This window comes from Chanos chanos, chromosome 10 (assembly GCF_902362185.1).
Source record: "Chanos chanos chromosome 10, fChaCha1.1, whole genome shotgun sequence".
Lineage (NCBI taxonomy): Eukaryota > Metazoa > Chordata > Actinopteri > Gonorynchiformes > Chanidae > Chanos > Chanos chanos.
The window spans coordinates 4,328,413-4,345,840 of NC_044504.1; the positions used below are offsets into that span (position 1 = coordinate 4,328,413).

General features: G+C 42.8%; 3 protein-coding genes across 5 annotated transcripts in view; 1 reads left to right on the plus strand and 2 right to left on the minus strand.

Annotated features, from left to right (window-relative positions):
* Nucleotides 1–1,165: 1,165 nt before the first annotated feature.
* Nucleotides 1,166–6,431, minus strand: akap17a (A kinase (PRKA) anchor protein 17A). The gene is made up of 5 exons (XM_030786703.1): nucleotides 6,345–6,431; nucleotides 4,762–5,535; nucleotides 3,534–3,682; nucleotides 3,012–3,252; nucleotides 1,166–2,309 (listed from the first exon to the last, which is right to left on the minus strand). Exons 2-5 carry the CDS (start codon nucleotides 5,515–5,517, stop codon nucleotides 1,347–1,349), a joined length of 2,109 nt encoding a protein of 702 aa, XP_030642563.1. The 5' UTR covers nucleotides 5,518–5,535; nucleotides 6,345–6,431; the 3' UTR covers nucleotides 1,166–1,346.
* A 6,375-nt stretch (nucleotides 6,432–12,806) lies between these two features.
* On the minus strand, nucleotides 12,807–14,603 carry sowahca (sosondowah ankyrin repeat domain family Ca). The gene is made up of 4 exons (XM_030786589.1): nucleotides 14,301–14,603; nucleotides 14,044–14,180; nucleotides 13,095–13,938; nucleotides 12,807–13,007 (listed from the first exon to the last, which is right to left on the minus strand). The coding sequence occupies exons 1-4, from the start codon at nucleotides 14,601–14,603 to the stop codon at nucleotides 12,807–12,809; spliced, it is 1,485 nt and encodes a 494-aa protein (XP_030642449.1).
* A 688-nt stretch (nucleotides 14,604–15,291) lies between these two features.
* The window catches only part of septin10 (septin 10), a 7,728-nt gene continuing 5,591 nt past the window's right edge, over nucleotides 15,292–17,428 (plus strand). The window contains exons 1-4 of one of the 3 annotated variants that reach the window (XM_030785945.1): nucleotides 15,292–15,327; nucleotides 16,339–16,450; nucleotides 16,754–16,949; nucleotides 17,225–17,411. In XM_030785945.1, coding sequence (XP_030641805.1) covers nucleotides 15,292–15,327; nucleotides 16,339–16,450; nucleotides 16,754–16,949; nucleotides 17,225–17,411 — 531 coding nt within the window. Of the gene's footprint in view, nucleotides 15,328–16,335; nucleotides 16,451–16,753; nucleotides 16,950–17,224; nucleotides 17,412–17,428 lie in introns of all 3 variants that reach the window. The other 2 variants (XM_030785946.1, XM_030785948.1) reach the window with 2 other exon arrangements.

The following is a 17,428-nucleotide window of genomic DNA, read 5'->3' on the forward strand; positions in this document are numbered from 1 at the left end:
CAAGGCATCTGATATAGACAATCAAGACTATAATTCACTTGGAATAAAACTGTCCGCTGACATTACCCAAGGCAAGAAGGCAACATTTTATACATTTATATGTCCATGTGTGTGTGTGTGTATATGTGCATGCATGATAGTTTGAGCATGTATAAGTCTGGATCTACAGACCACTGTGGGTGGAATGGCTCTCTGTTAAATGCAAATGATATTTCAGGTCTATTACAGTTTCACATAAACAAAAATGCCCATGGAGGAAAAAATACTTCAGTCTGAAATTAAATTGAACGTTTTGAAGCTGACATGGTGTGGTATAGCCTGCCCTGTCAATGACAGACGTGACCTGTTTACGTCACAGACTCTGACGGACACATACAGAAAGAGGAGCCATTGCTTATCTTTAATGCATTGAACAAAGCATGGAGCAGCTTCAAAAGGAACTGAAATGACTGGGTGACCAGTTGAATAAGCAGGTCCTCATCAAATGTTACCAGCAAGGCACAGTGAACAAACCAGCTAATGGAGACTTGGGTTCTTCAGTTCACAGTCTTCAACCCACAACACTGTTTTAGTCGATAGGTCAAACTTCAGAAGAAGGGGGGAAAAAAAAAAAAAAAAAGACATATTCTTACTTCTTGTTTACCAAATATGGAAAAGAAACAACATCTTTTCGTCAGCTATCTTTGGTTTCGGTTCATTTAACAAAATACAATCAGCATAAAATGGGTGGCACACAGAACTCCTAAAACTGAATTAATCTGAAACACAAAATTTATCCACTGTTTTTTACATACACGCCCCAAACACTCTACCAAACCGAAAAGGACATATTTCCTTATCAACAGTCTCGAATTTTTTCCCCTTCTGATATTTGTGACTGAATTAATACATATAACTACATCCAACTGAAACGAACTGAATGAACACACTTCATACGTCTCAAATATCCCCAGGAATCGTCCAAATGATCTAAATGAACAGCTAAATGGATCACTGTGAGCACAAATAAAAATGCCAGTTTATTCACTGATCAGAAATGAGGAGACGGTAATAATATGACTGAGTTGGGATGGGTGGAGTTATTGCATTGTCTTTTCGGGGGGGTCTCAAGATCAAGCCGTGCTAGCGGTGGGGGGGGGGGGGGGGGGGAATGTTTTTCTTCTATGTCGTGAGGTCACGAGCCACATGCCTTCTGCTGATCCGAGCAGCATATTGTTTCATCTTCCATCTGCGACAGACAGAACAGCAGTGAGTGCGTCACAGTGTCCCGTTCGCCCTTCAAGGTCACAGCCGAATCTGAGATTTTAATTTTCGTTTTGTGGTTTTGTGCAACACCCCCGTCGTCGTCAGCGTCTCCGAGAGCGACTCCTGTCGCGGCCGTAGGAGTGACGTCTGCGCCCACGACTCCTGTCACGACTGGAGGACCTGCTCCTACTACTTCTGTGTCTCCTGCCGCCCCTGTGTCTGCTACTGCGGCTGCGACTGCGACTGCGGCTGCGACTGCTGCTGCTCCTACTGGTGCTGCTTATGCTCCGCCTTCTATGGCTTCTGCTCTTTCTACTGTGGCTTCTGCTCCGCCCACGACTGTGCCTCCTGTAACTACCGCTCCTCCCACGGCTGTGTCGCCTACTGGCGTCGCCCCGCCCGTGCCTGCTTCTGCTCCGCCGACGGCTGTGCCCGCGGTCGCTATGGCTACGGCCACGGCCGTGATGCCGGCGGCTACTCCGGCTCCGCCCACGGCTGCATCGCCTTTTACTGTCGCCTCTGCGTTCTTGGCTGCGTCTTCTGCTGTGTCCGTGAGCGAGGCTGCTTCCTCCGTGCCTGCTTCCGTCCCTTCCCTTACGGTCCAGGCTGAGCCTCCGTTCTCTTTCAGCTCTGTTATGGCAGTTACCTCGGTTCTCTTTCCCCTGATTCCTTTCTTTGCTGCTCTGGCGCCCCCTGCCGGTGTGGGGGGCTGTGGTCGGCTCAGTTCCCTCGGTGCGTTTCGTGACCCCGTTCACCTGAGCGATGGCCTGGCAGGTCTGAAGGTCCAGCCCTATGAGGGCGTGCGTGTTTCCCTGCAGGCCCGGTTCGGTGACCTGCTGGTCAGAGGCTCCGCTCTTCTTGAGCAGGTTTCCCAGCAGCCTGTCCCGAAGCTCTCTCTCTTTCCTCTGGAGCTCCAGAGCACGAGCCTTCTCACTCTCCACTCGACGGAGCTCTGCCTCCTGCTGCCGCCGGCGCTCCTCCAGCTGCTGCAACCTTGCAAGCTCCGCCTTCTGCTTACGGGCTAGCTCCGCCTTTTCCTGCTCCAGCTGCTGCTGTTTCAGGGCCTAAGAGTGAGAGAGGTATAATTCAGAATAAGTGCATAAACTGCAGTAGACTGCATGTAATGTTATGTGTACGTCATTACTGTCTTTCATGTCACTTAAATGTTTCTGTCTTAAGTATATTATGACAATTCTAGTTTTATTTTGGGAGAAACAAAGTACCTCTCTACAGGTCTGTGTTTCTGTGTTTCTATTCATGTGGAAATCATGCTACATGTAAAACTGAAGAAAATGTTCATGAATTTGAGGGTAATGTGACTCAGGGTTTCACAATAAAAAAAACCCAAAAAACTCTAATGTGTTAGAGAAAAAAAAAATCGCACGGCTTTCCTTAAAAAATCTGTCACGATAATCCGATCCGTTTCACTCTCAAAAACAGCGAAGAGAAATTCACTGCTCTTGGTTCTGATTGGGTGCCTGTGGCATCGTCATTGACCCTACAGCATTAACCAGACAGCATGAAGCCTATAGCAGGAGACCACTGCTGTACCTTTAGTATTGGGATTCTGTTTCTCACCCTTAACAACTACGGGAGAAAAAAAAAACGTGTGCAGTCTTCAGACATGTATGATAACTGTCTCCTACATGAGGGTGAACAATATAATTGGTGCGTCGTTCTACAAGAGCATCACGATCTCTGTTAAGTGCGACAGGGGTGGGGAGGGCTTGGTAAGGTGTGGTGAGACGGCCTGTCCGTGCTCTGACCTTCGCCCTGCTCAGAAGCTCGGCCATCAGGCGTATGGACTCCAGGTTTCTCTGGGCCAGCAGCAGCTTCCTCTCCTCCATGGCAATCTTCACCTGCAGCTTCTTCTGTTCGATCTCCTGCTGTTTTTTCACTCTCTTCTGGTTCTTCCTCTCCTCTCTCTCCCTCAGCTTCTGCTCCCGTTTACGCAGCTTCTCCTCTTTCCTCCTCTCTCTCTCCTCTTCTTCCTGTTCACGCTGTTTCCTGGAGTTAAAAAAAAAAAAAGAGAAAGCAAGAGATTATTTTAACCAAAGAGCATTCTGTGAATCATGGTATATCCACTTAGTGCTAGAACAGCCAAAGCCTGGATAATTTCCTGTTCCAAACAGGAGTTATGATCACAGACAGAACGTACATTTGGATCAATAATCATGTTCAAAGGCTCGTCTGGCTTCGTTAATTAAAAAGACTCCAAGGCAACCGTCTGAACTGCCTGTATGATTTGAAACGATGACACAAGCCGGCGACACGCGTGACGCTCGTACCTTTCCTCCTCTTTTCGCCTCTCCTCCTCTTCCTTCTCTTTTCGTTTCTGCTCCTCCCTCTGTCTCTCCAGCTCCTGCAGTTTCAGTCTCTCCTGTTGCCTCCTCTTCAGGAAGGCGTCACTCAAGTGTTTGGTTGTGTCGAAGGTAACCTGAACAAAATACAAAACATTCTTTTTCTTCTTCTTCTTTTCCCATAAAAATCCTAGTATCAAAAAAGTATGTTTTTGTCCCCGAACTCAAAAAAAGAGATTATTCCTATACCCCTTCAGTGAAATTTCATTAACACAGTTTTAATCAAAAGCCTGATTAATTTCTTTTTTTTTTTGAAGCCGAGCTACTACCATTTGCATATATAAACTGACCCAGCAAAAAAAGTAAAAAGAAACACATCAGTAATCTGTACATTAATTAGCTTTTTAAATGAAACATTTCATTTTCACTTGCTGTTCTTTTGAAAACACACAAATGGAACAAATGCCCCTTTTATACAAAGGCTGCGGCCGGCGTCTGACAGGACAATCTGATACTGTCTTTAACCACAACTCATTAATGAGAGAGAGAGAGAGAGAGAGAGAGAGAGAGAGAGAGAGAGAACGAATCGCTAATGAATTTTCTCTGGTTGTTTCTTCACATGTAGCCCCCGCGAGCCTTTGTTCACCTTGGATTACGCAGGCAGTGTAGTTTGCCAAGTGATGCTTGAAATGATAAAAGGACCTTGACTTTCATTTGATTAAAAGCCCTTAAAATTGACGGCGTTACGCAAGCGCGTCCCGCTGAATGGACCCCCATCTCATTAGCGGGACAGCGCCGAGACAATCCGCTTGGGCTCTAGCCTTCTCTCAAATTATATGCCTCAGGAACTACTGCGGTAATTACAAACGAAATCAGCTCAATGTCGTACACCCAGCGAACCCGCTTTCAACTAGACTTTGCAAGGACATGAATCAGGGGACTATTTAATTGTACTCTACTTAGTGAAACAAAACAAGTGAGGCTATCAGCTCACGGGCCCCCCCGATTTTTTTCTTTTTACGGAACACCGTTTCAATTAGACTGACTAGAAGTAGAAGTATTTTCTACTTCAAAGAGAAACACAGGTTTTGCGCGGCCTTCAAAAAATGTTTGAGCTACAATTAAATGAAACTAGTTAGAGCACAGAGGCAAATCAAGAAATGTATTCTTTGAATAAATCAAAGCCGCTTTGACACGAAGGTGACCATATACCAACCTTGATGTTGCACGCGACAGCTTTGCCATCCTCGCCCTTGTACATCAGCTTCATCCCTCGCAGAGTATCCATGGCTTTGACAAATCCGACATATTCCTGGTACTGCACGTAGGCCTCAAAGTTCAAGTGTCCTCCGAAAGTAAACGTATTGAAGTTCTTGTCGGTCATCTCCCCCCGATAGGGATCCAGCATGGGTATATCGACGTTCCGGATCTTTCCGAAACCCTCGAAAACTTCCCGAAGCACCGACTCCGAGGGTCGGTCGGGGGAGCCATCCCTCTCGGCGAACCACTTGCAGGGTAGTCCCTCTAGATGGATGGTGTCCGGTCGTTCTCCAGGTACGGTTTCGTTCATATCTTTAGCGTCCCGGAAGAAGGAGTCCCAGTCGTGACGGGTGGGAAAGTCCACCTTGTTCTCGGCCGCTCGCACTTTTAGGATATCGGTGAAACCGCTTAGCTTGATGCTCTTTCCCTCAAGCTTGGCCAAGAGGTTCTTCACCACGCTCTTGTTCTCCACCTCTCCCTCGAAACGGATGAAGTCCATCGTGCTCTTGGAGATGCGCAGTGAAGAGAACTGTTCTGGGTGAACCATGGTCTTCAGGCGTTCCATCACCTCCCAGTTAGAGATGGACTTGCCAGGTAGCTTGAGCTGAGGTAGCGCGACGCTGACAGTCATTTTGGCGATGGGTTTCAAGTACAGGTTTTGTGCAGGGCACAGTCTCACAGCTTCGGTGGTGTCATGGACAATGGTGGTCATCTTGATAACCACTGTAAACTACAACACAGCGAGACATCGGTTAATTGACGAGATCATTCCTGAGAAAACAGTACTTTTTTTTTTTAATAAGTACGCAGGTATCGAGATTAAAAAAATGTGACTTAAATTTTGCGAGAGAATCGTAGGTTACTTTAAATATGTCTTTGCATCTGTGTATGGTGCTTCGATCCAGACACACATATTAATACGTTCAATGTTAAATCACGTGTTTCGAACTGACAAACAATGGCTATTGACTTTACGGACCGACAAAGACAGACGGATAATGAATTTAAGAATGGTAAAAAAAAAAAAAAAAATCCTACGTTCAACAAATTAGTTCATAGCAGATCCTTCTAGAAAGTTCTGTTGTACTTTTTTTAAGGATAATAACTTTTAATTTTCTCCAAATTTACATTCGACTTAAATCAGTTTTTACTGACATCACTGAGATCGTTGACATTCAACTGACAGTAAACAAAAGTGGTGCCGCAGTAACCGTGCACGATTGCATAACGTACCAAGCTAATGTTAGCCTTTCTGCTAGCACTCTAATGCAGCTGTCAAATATACAACCTATTCTAGGACAACCACAGAACTACCCTTTCTGACATTGAAATATACATTCTGACCAAAATTAGCTGATCGCGAATCAGTAGTAATGACCAAGTCAAAACTGTGATCTTTGGAGAAACTGTTGTAGCTTGGAGGCTACAATTGCTCCGCTGCTCACTGACCGTGCAGCTTACTGTGGTTTGTAATCAAACGCCGGTCGACCATTTATTTCACCTGTAAAACGAACATCCCGTTTAATGATAATTACCAACCTTCTCCAGAGCCGGATACAAAAATCTGGCCGCTATTTACATGCTTAACCACGTAAATATATCAAGTAAAATCCAGTATACTGCATTCCTTTTAAAACAAAATGGATATATAGCAGCAAGCTTCCGATTTCAACAAATGACCCTCTGATGAACCGGAAATGTTTTACCACACTATATATGATTATATTTGCCATTACTGCCACCATCTGGCAGTTTTCAGAGGTGCAATTTTGATGACCTCTTTCTTGGATTGCAACGCGCAAGCTTTGGTAAAATATCCAGCTGAGAAATTAGCTTAATAAGCAAGGGATTTAACTGATCACCTGAACTGAAAGACAGTCAGACAATACTTACACAATTTCAAAGATAAGGTGTTCCACTTGATTTCCCAGAACACCACAGACATTAGTCTTAAAAGACCTTTATTCTGTTATGAGTGGAGAGAAAACAAGAACAGTGTGATAAAACATCTTATGCTTTCATCAAATGTACAACAAAGCCTCCCCCCAAACCCATTTTTCTCAAAGTTCAATTCAGTTCAATCCAATTTTATTTGTATAGCGCTTTTTACAATCAAAATTTTTCAAAGCAGCTTTACAGCAATCAGTGCCTAAAACCCCAGTGAGCAAGCTCAAGGCGACAGTGGCAAGGAAAAAGTCCCTAATGCAGTGAATAGGAGGAAGAAACCTTGGGAGAAACCAAGACTCAGCAGGGGGAGCCCATCCTCCTCTGGCCAGCACATAAAACAGACGTTCACAGTGTGAAAAGAAAGTCCTTCTTTTTGTATATAAATTTGACATTTTTCACTTAGAGATGGCATAATTTAAGTCATGAAAGGCTCTAAGTGTATTCTTGAGTTGTCCATATGGGGCTTTTCTCAGCAGCAGTGAGTGGTTTCCTAGTACAGAGAACTCCAACCAGAAGTAGGGCATCAGGATGGATCAGGTCCAGAGAGCAGAAGGGGTCAGGATCACTAGTATCTCAAAGTGTCAAAGTGTCCTTCCAAAGCACAGCATATTTTTATTCATATAATAAAAATCATAGAAAGGGGGACGTGAAATGACCATGTGACAACACACTTATAAAGTCATACCACAGAGATGTCACCACATTCAGCTTTCGCTTTGTTTGACTTTAGAGAATACCCAACCTCTACAAAATGTTACAGGTCATACAATACCTCTGTCACTGTTACAGAGTATACCTACAACCCAAGATGCAAGGAGTGCCGGAGAAGAAAGACACTGGTTCATTAATTATCCTGTCAATTGATTTAAACAGTGGGCTACATCTTAACTATTCACTTAAAAAAAAAGTGGAGTACAGCATCAGTCACTTTATAAAATGGACATGAGGGAGAGACTGTTCTGTTGGACATGGACACACAGACATTGCTGATAATTACACCATGAAGTATCCCCCACTGTGTGTTCCCAGATCATACTGGGACTGGCACTTTATACAACACATTCCAGTAGAGGGAAAGTTCCTCTAAGAAATCTGACGCTTACAAAATAAGAGTCCCACGTTTAGGATCACACTGTTCTCCAAGCTGCAGGGTGAAGACAGACATAGGACACATGTAACACAACCACCTCTCTTTTTCCAACTGATAAAAACGTCAAGTCCCCTGGCCCATTAAAGACAAAACACTGTCCTGTTTTCCCTTCTGTATATCAGACTTTTGGGGCAACTCACAGTTAGCAGTCAGTGTCTACATTAGCTGAGGCAAAACGGTGTCACTGCCCTCTGTGATCTGTATCTAATATTATGATTATACTGAAAAAACTGCCTCTATCCAGAGCTCAGGTGAAACAAGTACTAGATTTTCATTATTTCTGTTATATTCCAATTATTATTATTATTATTATTATTATTATACATATATTGCTTTTTTCCAATTATTTTAACTATTTCTTCTGTAGCAGAACTGGATGGTGGTATAATGTGCCAAGATGAGAAATGTCTTTTTTAAAAGGCCAAAAAAAAGAAAACCAAACTGCCCACCCTTTACTGCCCCCTCCCCATTCCACAAAAAAATTCCGTATAAAACATCTCTTACCACAAACTCTGTATAAAACATCACTTACCACAAACAAACACCATATAAAACATCACTTACCACAAACAAACTCCATATAAAACATCACTTACCACAGACAAACTCCATATAAAACATCACTTACCACAAACAAACTCCATGTAAAACATCACTTACCACAAACAAACTCCATGTAAAACATCACTTACCACAGACAAACTCCATTAAAACATCACTTACCACAAATTCTATATAAAGCATCACTAACAGGATCTGGTTAGTGTCAGTTTTTGCTCGACCATAGGAGACAGTGAAAAGAAACGTGTGTTTGACCATCAGAGTGCAGCACAGTAAGGACAAAGGTGAACCACTGCACAGTGCTTCTGTAGTAAAGCAGTGCCTGTACAGTACATGGTCTCATAGCCATGACCTTGGCTGTGATACAGATGACCTTGACTCGCCTCTCTGCCACAGGTGGTAGCTCAAGGTAACAGTTACAGAGAAGGTTTTCGTAAGCCTGTTAAAGAGAGTGAAGCAAAGCCGTCAGAGGGTCTAATTCTGTTAGCTTGGAGCACCACTGTGTTAGAATCCACTCTCCAGTTCGAGAGTTTCCCCAGTACTTTGTCCACCACGTCCATCACCTATAAGCCCCACTGCATGTATCCATCCAATCTACAAACAGAGCTCCAGCCTTTTCGAATCTCTTCTTACTTCACCAACAGAGTGGGAGAACCTGCTGAGATCCTCGATATTGCCAGTCAGCCAATAGCAGGACAGTACATTTATTCCGGGAAGTGCGAGCAGATGTTGTCATATGAACCTGATGGAGACATCATGTTATTCACATATTCATTGTTTTTCACTGGAACTGCGATATCATTAGCATGCATGGTAAGTTTCACAGGGTTTACCAATGGAATTCCTATATGTAAAACACTATTTAGTGGCTTTCTCAAAGAAATCACCAGTGCAATTAAAGAAGGGGGAGGGGCCCCAGATTTGATGTACACCCCTAAAACCAAGAGAGGGGCCCGGCGAGAGACCCATTGTCCCTCAGCATGTCATAGGCATTGCTGTACAGTAGTTGAATGTAACCTATGAACTGTGGTCTGAAATGAAAAAGCTCCCAGTTTCTCAAAAACGAAGGAGTGGTGAACCCCATAAAAGTCTTGCTTATGGTCAAAAGACAGAAACCACACACTGCTGCCAAACTTTGTTGATGTCGAGTTATGAAAAATGACCAGAACACATGTCTGTGAGTGATGGTAGGCAGTGACCCTTCAAGCTTGTTTGTCAGGGTTTTGGATAATAGTTTAGAGTCAACAGAGCGTGATGGAGCTGTTCGTACACACTGCAAAACTGCCAAAAGCAATCAAGTTATAAAAAGTGCCCATTAAAATAGATTAATTAATTCAAGAGACCTTTCAAATGGGGAAAAAAAGCAGAGACATTCAGAAAATGCTTTAACAAATTCAAAATGAACATTTCCTGTTTAATGTTCTTGGCTAAAAGCCCAATCACTTGTATTTCAAGCATTTCCTGAGAGAGAGAGTGAGAGACAGAGTGAAAGTGTGTGTGTGTGTGTGTGTGTGCGCCTGTAGAATCATGTACGTAGCTTATACATTATGGCGATAAACAATAGGGCTTATTCAGTAGCAGGAGAAAAGTGGGGTAACCCCAGGCTAAAAACGTTGGCACTGTTATCCTGGGAGCCGCAGTAACATTTGCATAATGGACTGTTCTCCATTCATCGTGTACTGTGTCTCACTACTTCAATGACTTTCACAAACTCTCACTCTCTCTCTCTCTCTCTCTTTTCACACACTCTCACCTCCCACTTCTCGCTTAAAGAAAGCAAAGTATGGAGTATTTAAATGAAAACGTAATACAATGCTTATTAATAATTCAAAATATATATATTAAATTAGATTACATTACATTAGATTAGATTAGATTAAGAGTAGAAAATATTTTCTAATTTCTGAATTTTTCAGCAAAATTAAACTGTGCATGGAATACAGCACTCTGCTGTCCTTTGCTGATATTAAAGATTCAGGCATGCTTATCCAACAGGTCCTATGCTGAAGTCTAGGGATCGTGTAAGGATCACTTGCCCATGGATTGAGAAGGTGGTTTGTTTTGTCAGTAATGTTGCTCAGATGACGCATAAAATGTCATATCAGCACGAAGGTTAGAGACGAACAGGAAGAGTCGGAAACGGTTTTGCTTTCTAAGCATTAGCTGTTATTCCTGACTGTCCTGCCAACACGAAAACAAACAAAACCTTTTTCTCACCCGAGGTACTGGTAGCGTAATGAATTTAATTGCTTGTTGGCTGAGGTGATGTGAAGATTATTATCCTGTCATTTAAAAAAACCGTTGATGAAAAACTAATCAGGTTTAGGTGGGTCAACGGACACACAGTACTGACGTACAAATCAAACTAGTAGACAGAATGCTAGATGAGAGAGTCTCCTTTCGCCAAAGCAAATTTTATTGAGGGAAAGACTAACACAAGCACACTCTGTTCTGTCTTGTCCAGTGACTGCAAAAAGGTGTGGTTCACTACTGCAGTTCAGACATGTCAAGCGAACGCTGTTCCAAAGAGCCTTACATGTCAGGACTATTGACCAGCATCTGGTGCACGACATTATACGCGATACTCAAAGTCTAATAAATAATAAATAAATAACGGACAGAAGACCATCTTCCCATTCAGTCACCAACCAGTATGCATCAATAATTAATGTAAGCTGCAAGTCGGGGAGGCTCAGCAAAACCTAACTGGGCAGATTAACTGGTGGTGAAATGGTGAACAGATGACATAAAACAGAGTGATTATATCTCAGCTTTATTTGCCTCCAGAAGAGATTGTAGCGAGTGATTGAGAATAGACATGGTAATGTAACATTGCAAAGGCACTTAAAATAAAATCTGGTTCTAAAAATTGCTGTAAAACAAGTTGATTCCACATGATTTCTAGCTGAAGAAAAACGCTTGATTTGACCATGTGTATTTTCAGAGCAAAAGGTATAGAGTGCTTATTTAAATCACCAACATCATATTCTAGAACTGGTGTTTGGTTGTCTTGCAATTTCAATAAAATCTCATATTGAAAGATTAAAAATATAATATTGAAATCAAAAATGGCATATTGAGTGATTCGTTAAGAAAAAACACAAACAGGAGAGTTTTCATCCTCCACAAAAGCGGAATGCTTTTCCTGACGCAGGACAGAATAAACAGAGTTAAACAGAATTAAACTGATCTCCATCCTCATGGCAGCTTCATCTATTTGGCAAAAAAGAAGAAGAAGAAGAAGAAGAGGAGTCTCACCTCTGTCTGAAAAGAGGAAAGAATGTTAGTTTGGTAACCAAAGGCTTATTCTCTATCATTTTGCATATCTGGTTAATAGTTATTTGAGAGAGCGTCTATTGTTTTTCTGTAAAAATTTACCAGCCTCCCCATAGTGCCTTGAGATGCAGCAGTTCTATCAAATACAATGGTGAGGTTGTATATGTACTTGAGTTGTGCATAACAGTATATATATATATATATATATATATATATATATATATATAAATATATGTGTATATATATATATATATATATTTTTTTTTTTTTGTAACTATAAATAATTTTCTACTGATTTGCATAAAGTCTGAGTTTTCCTTAGAAACAATGAAACCACCACAAAAATGACAAAAGCAGAACAAGAACCATCAGAACAAGAGTAACAGTCTCTACCCATTGACCATTATATGTGCGAGGGAATTACGTGCATTAAAGAGGTTCAAACAGAGAAATCACAACCTTATGACACCAGTGCAAAACTCAGCATGCAGAGTTCCTTTTCATAGAGCATTTTATACCCTCTCCGTTAAAAGCAGACGTATCGGAACAAGTTTATAATTGTTTCTAGTAAATCACCTATCTTTCTAACACTTTTGAAAGAGAATCATTAAACTGACCATTAAATGATGAACCCAAGACTGGGACAGTACGTACGGTTCCACATATAAATTCACTGGACTCTTATCTTTTCGGACTAACATCAAAGTGGCAAAGTGCAGCTCCACAGGGGTTCAATTCATATCACAAGACAGAATTCTCTGGGTCATGTTTTCCACACAGATTAAAGGCTTTGTTACCTTCTCCTGACAACAAGAACAACAACACAAGTAAGTGCTTTCACCACATACTTGGAATATAATTCTCTGGACAAACGGTAGGCTTAAAACCTTGTGAGGGCTTAGAGTTAATGGAGTGTTTGATCTGAGACAATGCTACATTGTTACCAAAAACCTAACGCATTAAAAAAAAAAAAAAAAGGGATTTTTATCAGATCTGATTACTAGCAACCCTTTTTTTTGCCCCAACATGCTTTGACATGTTCTGTCACAAGAGAAAGTTCTGGAAAATCATGCGAAGAGATTCGACATGGGGCGTGTCTTCACAGGACTCTTGAGGGCTTCGTCTCCTTCCTCGGTCTCTCTGAAAGACGTGCTGTGGACTATCTGGGTCTTAAACCTGGTTTTGTGGAGCCTGGGTTTAATGCGACCTATGGAGGACTTTCTGTAGAGGGATTTCGGCTTGGCTTGACCCCCGCTGTCACATGACCCCTCTTCGGGGAGGTTCAGAAGCCTGAGCGGGTTCAGGTTCGAGGGGAGGACTTTCGGTAACCTCCACCTCCCAGATCCGCTCTCCACGTTCTCAGTGTCCGAATCCCCACAGGCCCCGACTATGTCCTTGATGTCTCCAGTCACACTGTTACTGAGGTACTGAGATGCCTTTTTCCCGTTGTAGTCCCTCATCTCTACATCAGCATCATAAGCACCAATCAGCAGCTTCATCACCTCGACGTGATTGTGCATAGCGGCCAGGTGTAGAGGGGTGTAGCCAGCGCTGGAACGAGCGTTCACGTTGATTGAGATGCCGTTTTGTTTAGCGTAATTGACCAGCAGCGCGAAAAGCTCGTGTTTTCCCTGTTTGGCTGCCCAGTGCAGGCACGTGAATCCGGTGACAAAGTCCCTCTTTGTGACCAAGGAAGGATCGCAGGCCAAGAGCCGCTGCAGGCTCTCCCATTGGCCCTCGGAAGTGCACATCATCCACTCGTGCTCCAGAGGGTCCAATGTCACTGAGGCGCAATCCTCGTCCACCGACGACAACAACGAGGCCGAGTCGCTGTCGCTTTTCACCGAGTCTCGCTTCCTAAACGAGATGTTCCCCTGCGAGTTCCTGTGCACCAGGGTGCGGCGCACCTGTGGGGAACTGCTCATCATTAGCTCGATGAAGTTCTTCCGACTGCTTTTTGGCGTGTTGCCATCCCCAGTCAAGGCGTCCGACTGCCCCTCACCTACCCCCTCCTCAGACAGAGCCAACAGACTGCGCTGGGAGCCCCTCGAAGTTCGCCGTCTGATGACCTGAGACGGAGTCACACCTTTGCCAGCTGCACTTTCCACAACTTCCACTTCGCTGGGCACAGATTCCAGTTTAACGGCCGAGTGAGCCGGCGGGCATGCAATGGCCCTGATTCCATCACTTTCAGCTTCACTGGTTTTCCTCTCATGGGCAGACACATTACTGGTCCCCCCATCTAGATTTTCTTTTGAATCTGAATCCTTAGACAGATTGTCATAAAGGTCTGTTTCATTGGACGCCTCCACTAATGCAATGTCAGATATACACAGCTCAACCCCTGTCCCTTGCTGGCTACTAAAATTGGTTTCGTTGTCACTCGCCTGGTTCTTTGCCTCCAATCCTGAAAGGATTCCGTTCCCATCAGCTGTCAGAGTCTTATTGAGATTGAATGTGCTATTATTTACGTCATTCTCTGTCAACCCTTGTATTATAGAGGGATCGACGCCGTTGTTTTCATCGTGTATTGCTCCATTAATTGACTGGCATTCGTGTACCGACGTAGAACTCTCCTTTGAAGCGGGTCCGTTGCCATTACACTCTCCATCATCTGAATAACCCGTCCGCGCCTCTGGATCCCTGTACTTTCTCCTCAAGCATACAAATTTCTCTCCATTTTCACTCTTGACATAAGCAATGTTGTCCACAAACCGTTGAAATGTCTCTCTTAACAGTGTTCTCTTCGTACGCTCGCTGGATAAAAATACTTTGAAATGATCAATCAATTCCTTATTTTTCACTCTTCCACCCTTTTCAAGAAGAAACTCCAAAACGGCTTCTTGTGTGCATTCCGTCGCCATTGTGCAATTGCACAAATAAAAGCTCCACCAAAATTTTAGGGTGTTCCCAGTGTGTGGTGCATGCTGAAATTCTGAGACAACCATAAAAACGTTTTGCTGAGCGCAGATGACGGCATACGGTCCGCTCTAGCAAAAAGTAGGTTACCCATTCTAATGAATTGGTTAACAACGTGCCAGATAGGGGTCGCACTGGTAACAATGATGTTTGCATCCTAGCAACTAAGGACTTGCGTTAAGAAAATAACTGGTGAAACTGGCATACTTTCGTGGACATTGTGGCTCGACGTGTTGATAGTTTTGAGGAGGGAGTGGGCTCCGATTTGAGCCAAGATGGCGACTATTTCACTCCCCCCCCCCATCTAATAGACACATCTGAAAAGGCGGGTCCGAAAGGGTAAATACCATTCCATGGAAACGAGGGGCGTTACTTCGACCTAATGCATGTTGAGAACTTCAGAGGAATTAAAATAATACTGTCACTTAGTGAGTAGCGCTAAAAGTAATTTCACAGCACCTAAGTCTCACAAACTTGCTAAATCTGGTGCTTTGTACTTTGTCTTTCATTGCAGCCTTGCTTTTATTGCGCTACCCAGTTAGTCTTTAGCTCGAAGTTTTTTTGGGGGAGAGAACGACTAGTATCTCTGTTAGGAGTAACATAGCTAACGTTGACTCCAAAGTGCTCCAAGCCATGGCTTCATCTGATGTTGCCCGACAAATGGTAAGAATAAAAAAAGTTATTTTTTAAAGTAAATCTCAGTTAGCAAACTCAGAATCTCGGCAACTTCATAAAGAAATCTGTCTAATTTAGCTCCTTAGCTAGCGGGAGCGTGTCTGGGAATCTGGGAGTGGTCCCGTCACAGCAAAAGTTGATGGGATAATCAATGAACCGTTTCACCGATTACCATCAATTGGGCTCACTTCTTGGTTTATTTTCCAAAAAAATCTTAAGACTGCACGATCTGTTAACATTTGAAAGACTCTGAAGTAGAATTTTACTTGTAACTTTCATAGCACTATGATATGTTTTTGCCATAACATTTATATTTCGAGTTAGCACGCGTAAGCTCTCAGGTTTTAATAAATATCGGCTTGGTTGAGAGACGTTGAACAAAAAAACTGTTTCGACTCATGATAACAATGCTTAGTAAATAAATCTTCCCTTTAAACTGTAACATTTCTACACAGTCCTTATCAGTGACCGCTATACATTCAGCTAAATCTCAAAACTGAAGCATTGTGTCTTAAATTTGAAACGTTGATAGAGCCATGCTGGGTTTCTTAAAGGAAACTTGAAGAAATGTGTTCATTTTTTTAATTTCTGTGTAACCCCTCCATTGTAGCTTTACCATGCACCCCAGAGATCTGCCTCTCCCAAACCAGTGCAGAGAGGTCCAGCACAGAAAAAGACAACAGTGGTAGGATGGTTAGATTAAGGTTTTGCAAGTTAGCTGTTTAGCAAATTTTTCTCCACACAGCTCACTTATAGAGATTACCCTGCAGTGCTGAGGTTTGTAATGTTTGCTATTTCACTGTGTTGGGTCATTGTTTTCTCCACTGGTCAACAAGGACATTGTAGTTCTCAGATTACCGCATAGCGTCTTGTGTAGTTAGCTTCAGTAACAATGACCTCCTTTTAAAAACGTCTCTGTTTCATTCTCTCGCAGCCGTCAGCATAGTTTGTGAATGTATCTCCGGATTCTTATCTCTCTCTCCCGCTGTCTCTGTCTCTCAGGACAAAACTGCCCGTCCTTTAGCTCTGTCTGGTCATGTTGGCTTTGACAGTTTGCCAGATCAACTTGTGAATAAATCGACAAACCAGGGTTTCTGTTTTAACATTCTCTGCATCGGTAAGAGCAACCTTTTGATGATACTTGTACCATCTTGCAAAGACATTGAGAATAAACTAAATAATAAAACACAATCCAAAACATCATCACTTGCCAATGGGGTTTGAAATATCACCTGTATTTATTTGTTTTACATGCCTAAACTGTTTTTGAACGTGAATGTAGTCTTGTGGGCAGCATTTGACTGTGTGGCATGTGTCGTTGGCTTGGTACATTCTAACATGTTTACCATGTATTAAACGCTTTAATAAAAACTGATCTGTGCCTCTCAGGAACTCTAAATAAAAACCGTCTCCCCTCCAGGCGAAACTGGTATCGGTAAGTCCACGTTGATGGACACGCTTTTTAACACGAACTTCGAGAACTTTGAGTCGTCTCACTTTGAGCCGAAGGTGAAGCTGAGGGCTCAGACGTACGACCTGCAGGAGAGCAACGTCCGACTGAAGCTCACCATAGTCAACACCGTGGGCTTTGGAGACCAGATGAACAAACAGGAGAGGCAAGTGCCTTCAATAGGCTCTTCATGTCTCATGACAGTCATTTTAAAAAAAAAACAAAACAGTTCAATAACACACAATACCTGTTCAGAAAATTAGTTTTTTGTTTCATTTGATTAAATAATGTTCTGTCTGGCGGGCACAGAATATCACTAATAAGATAAGGATTGATTCCATTCAAAACTGATTTTTTTTTTTAATAATTCCTGGTTTGATACAGCAGTTATGAAAACCTGTGCATATCTCTCATATAATGGCACACAATTGTTCTCCGTAGCTACCAGCATATTGTGGATTATATCGACACCCAGTTTGAGTCTTACCTGCAAGAGGAGCTGAAAATCAAACGCTCCCTCCATAACTATCACGACTCTCGCATTCACGCCTGCCTGTATTTTATTGCCCCGTCTGGCCATTCTCTCAAATCTCTGGATTTAGTGACCATGAAGAAGCTGGACAGTAAGGTCAGTTGTTTTTTTTT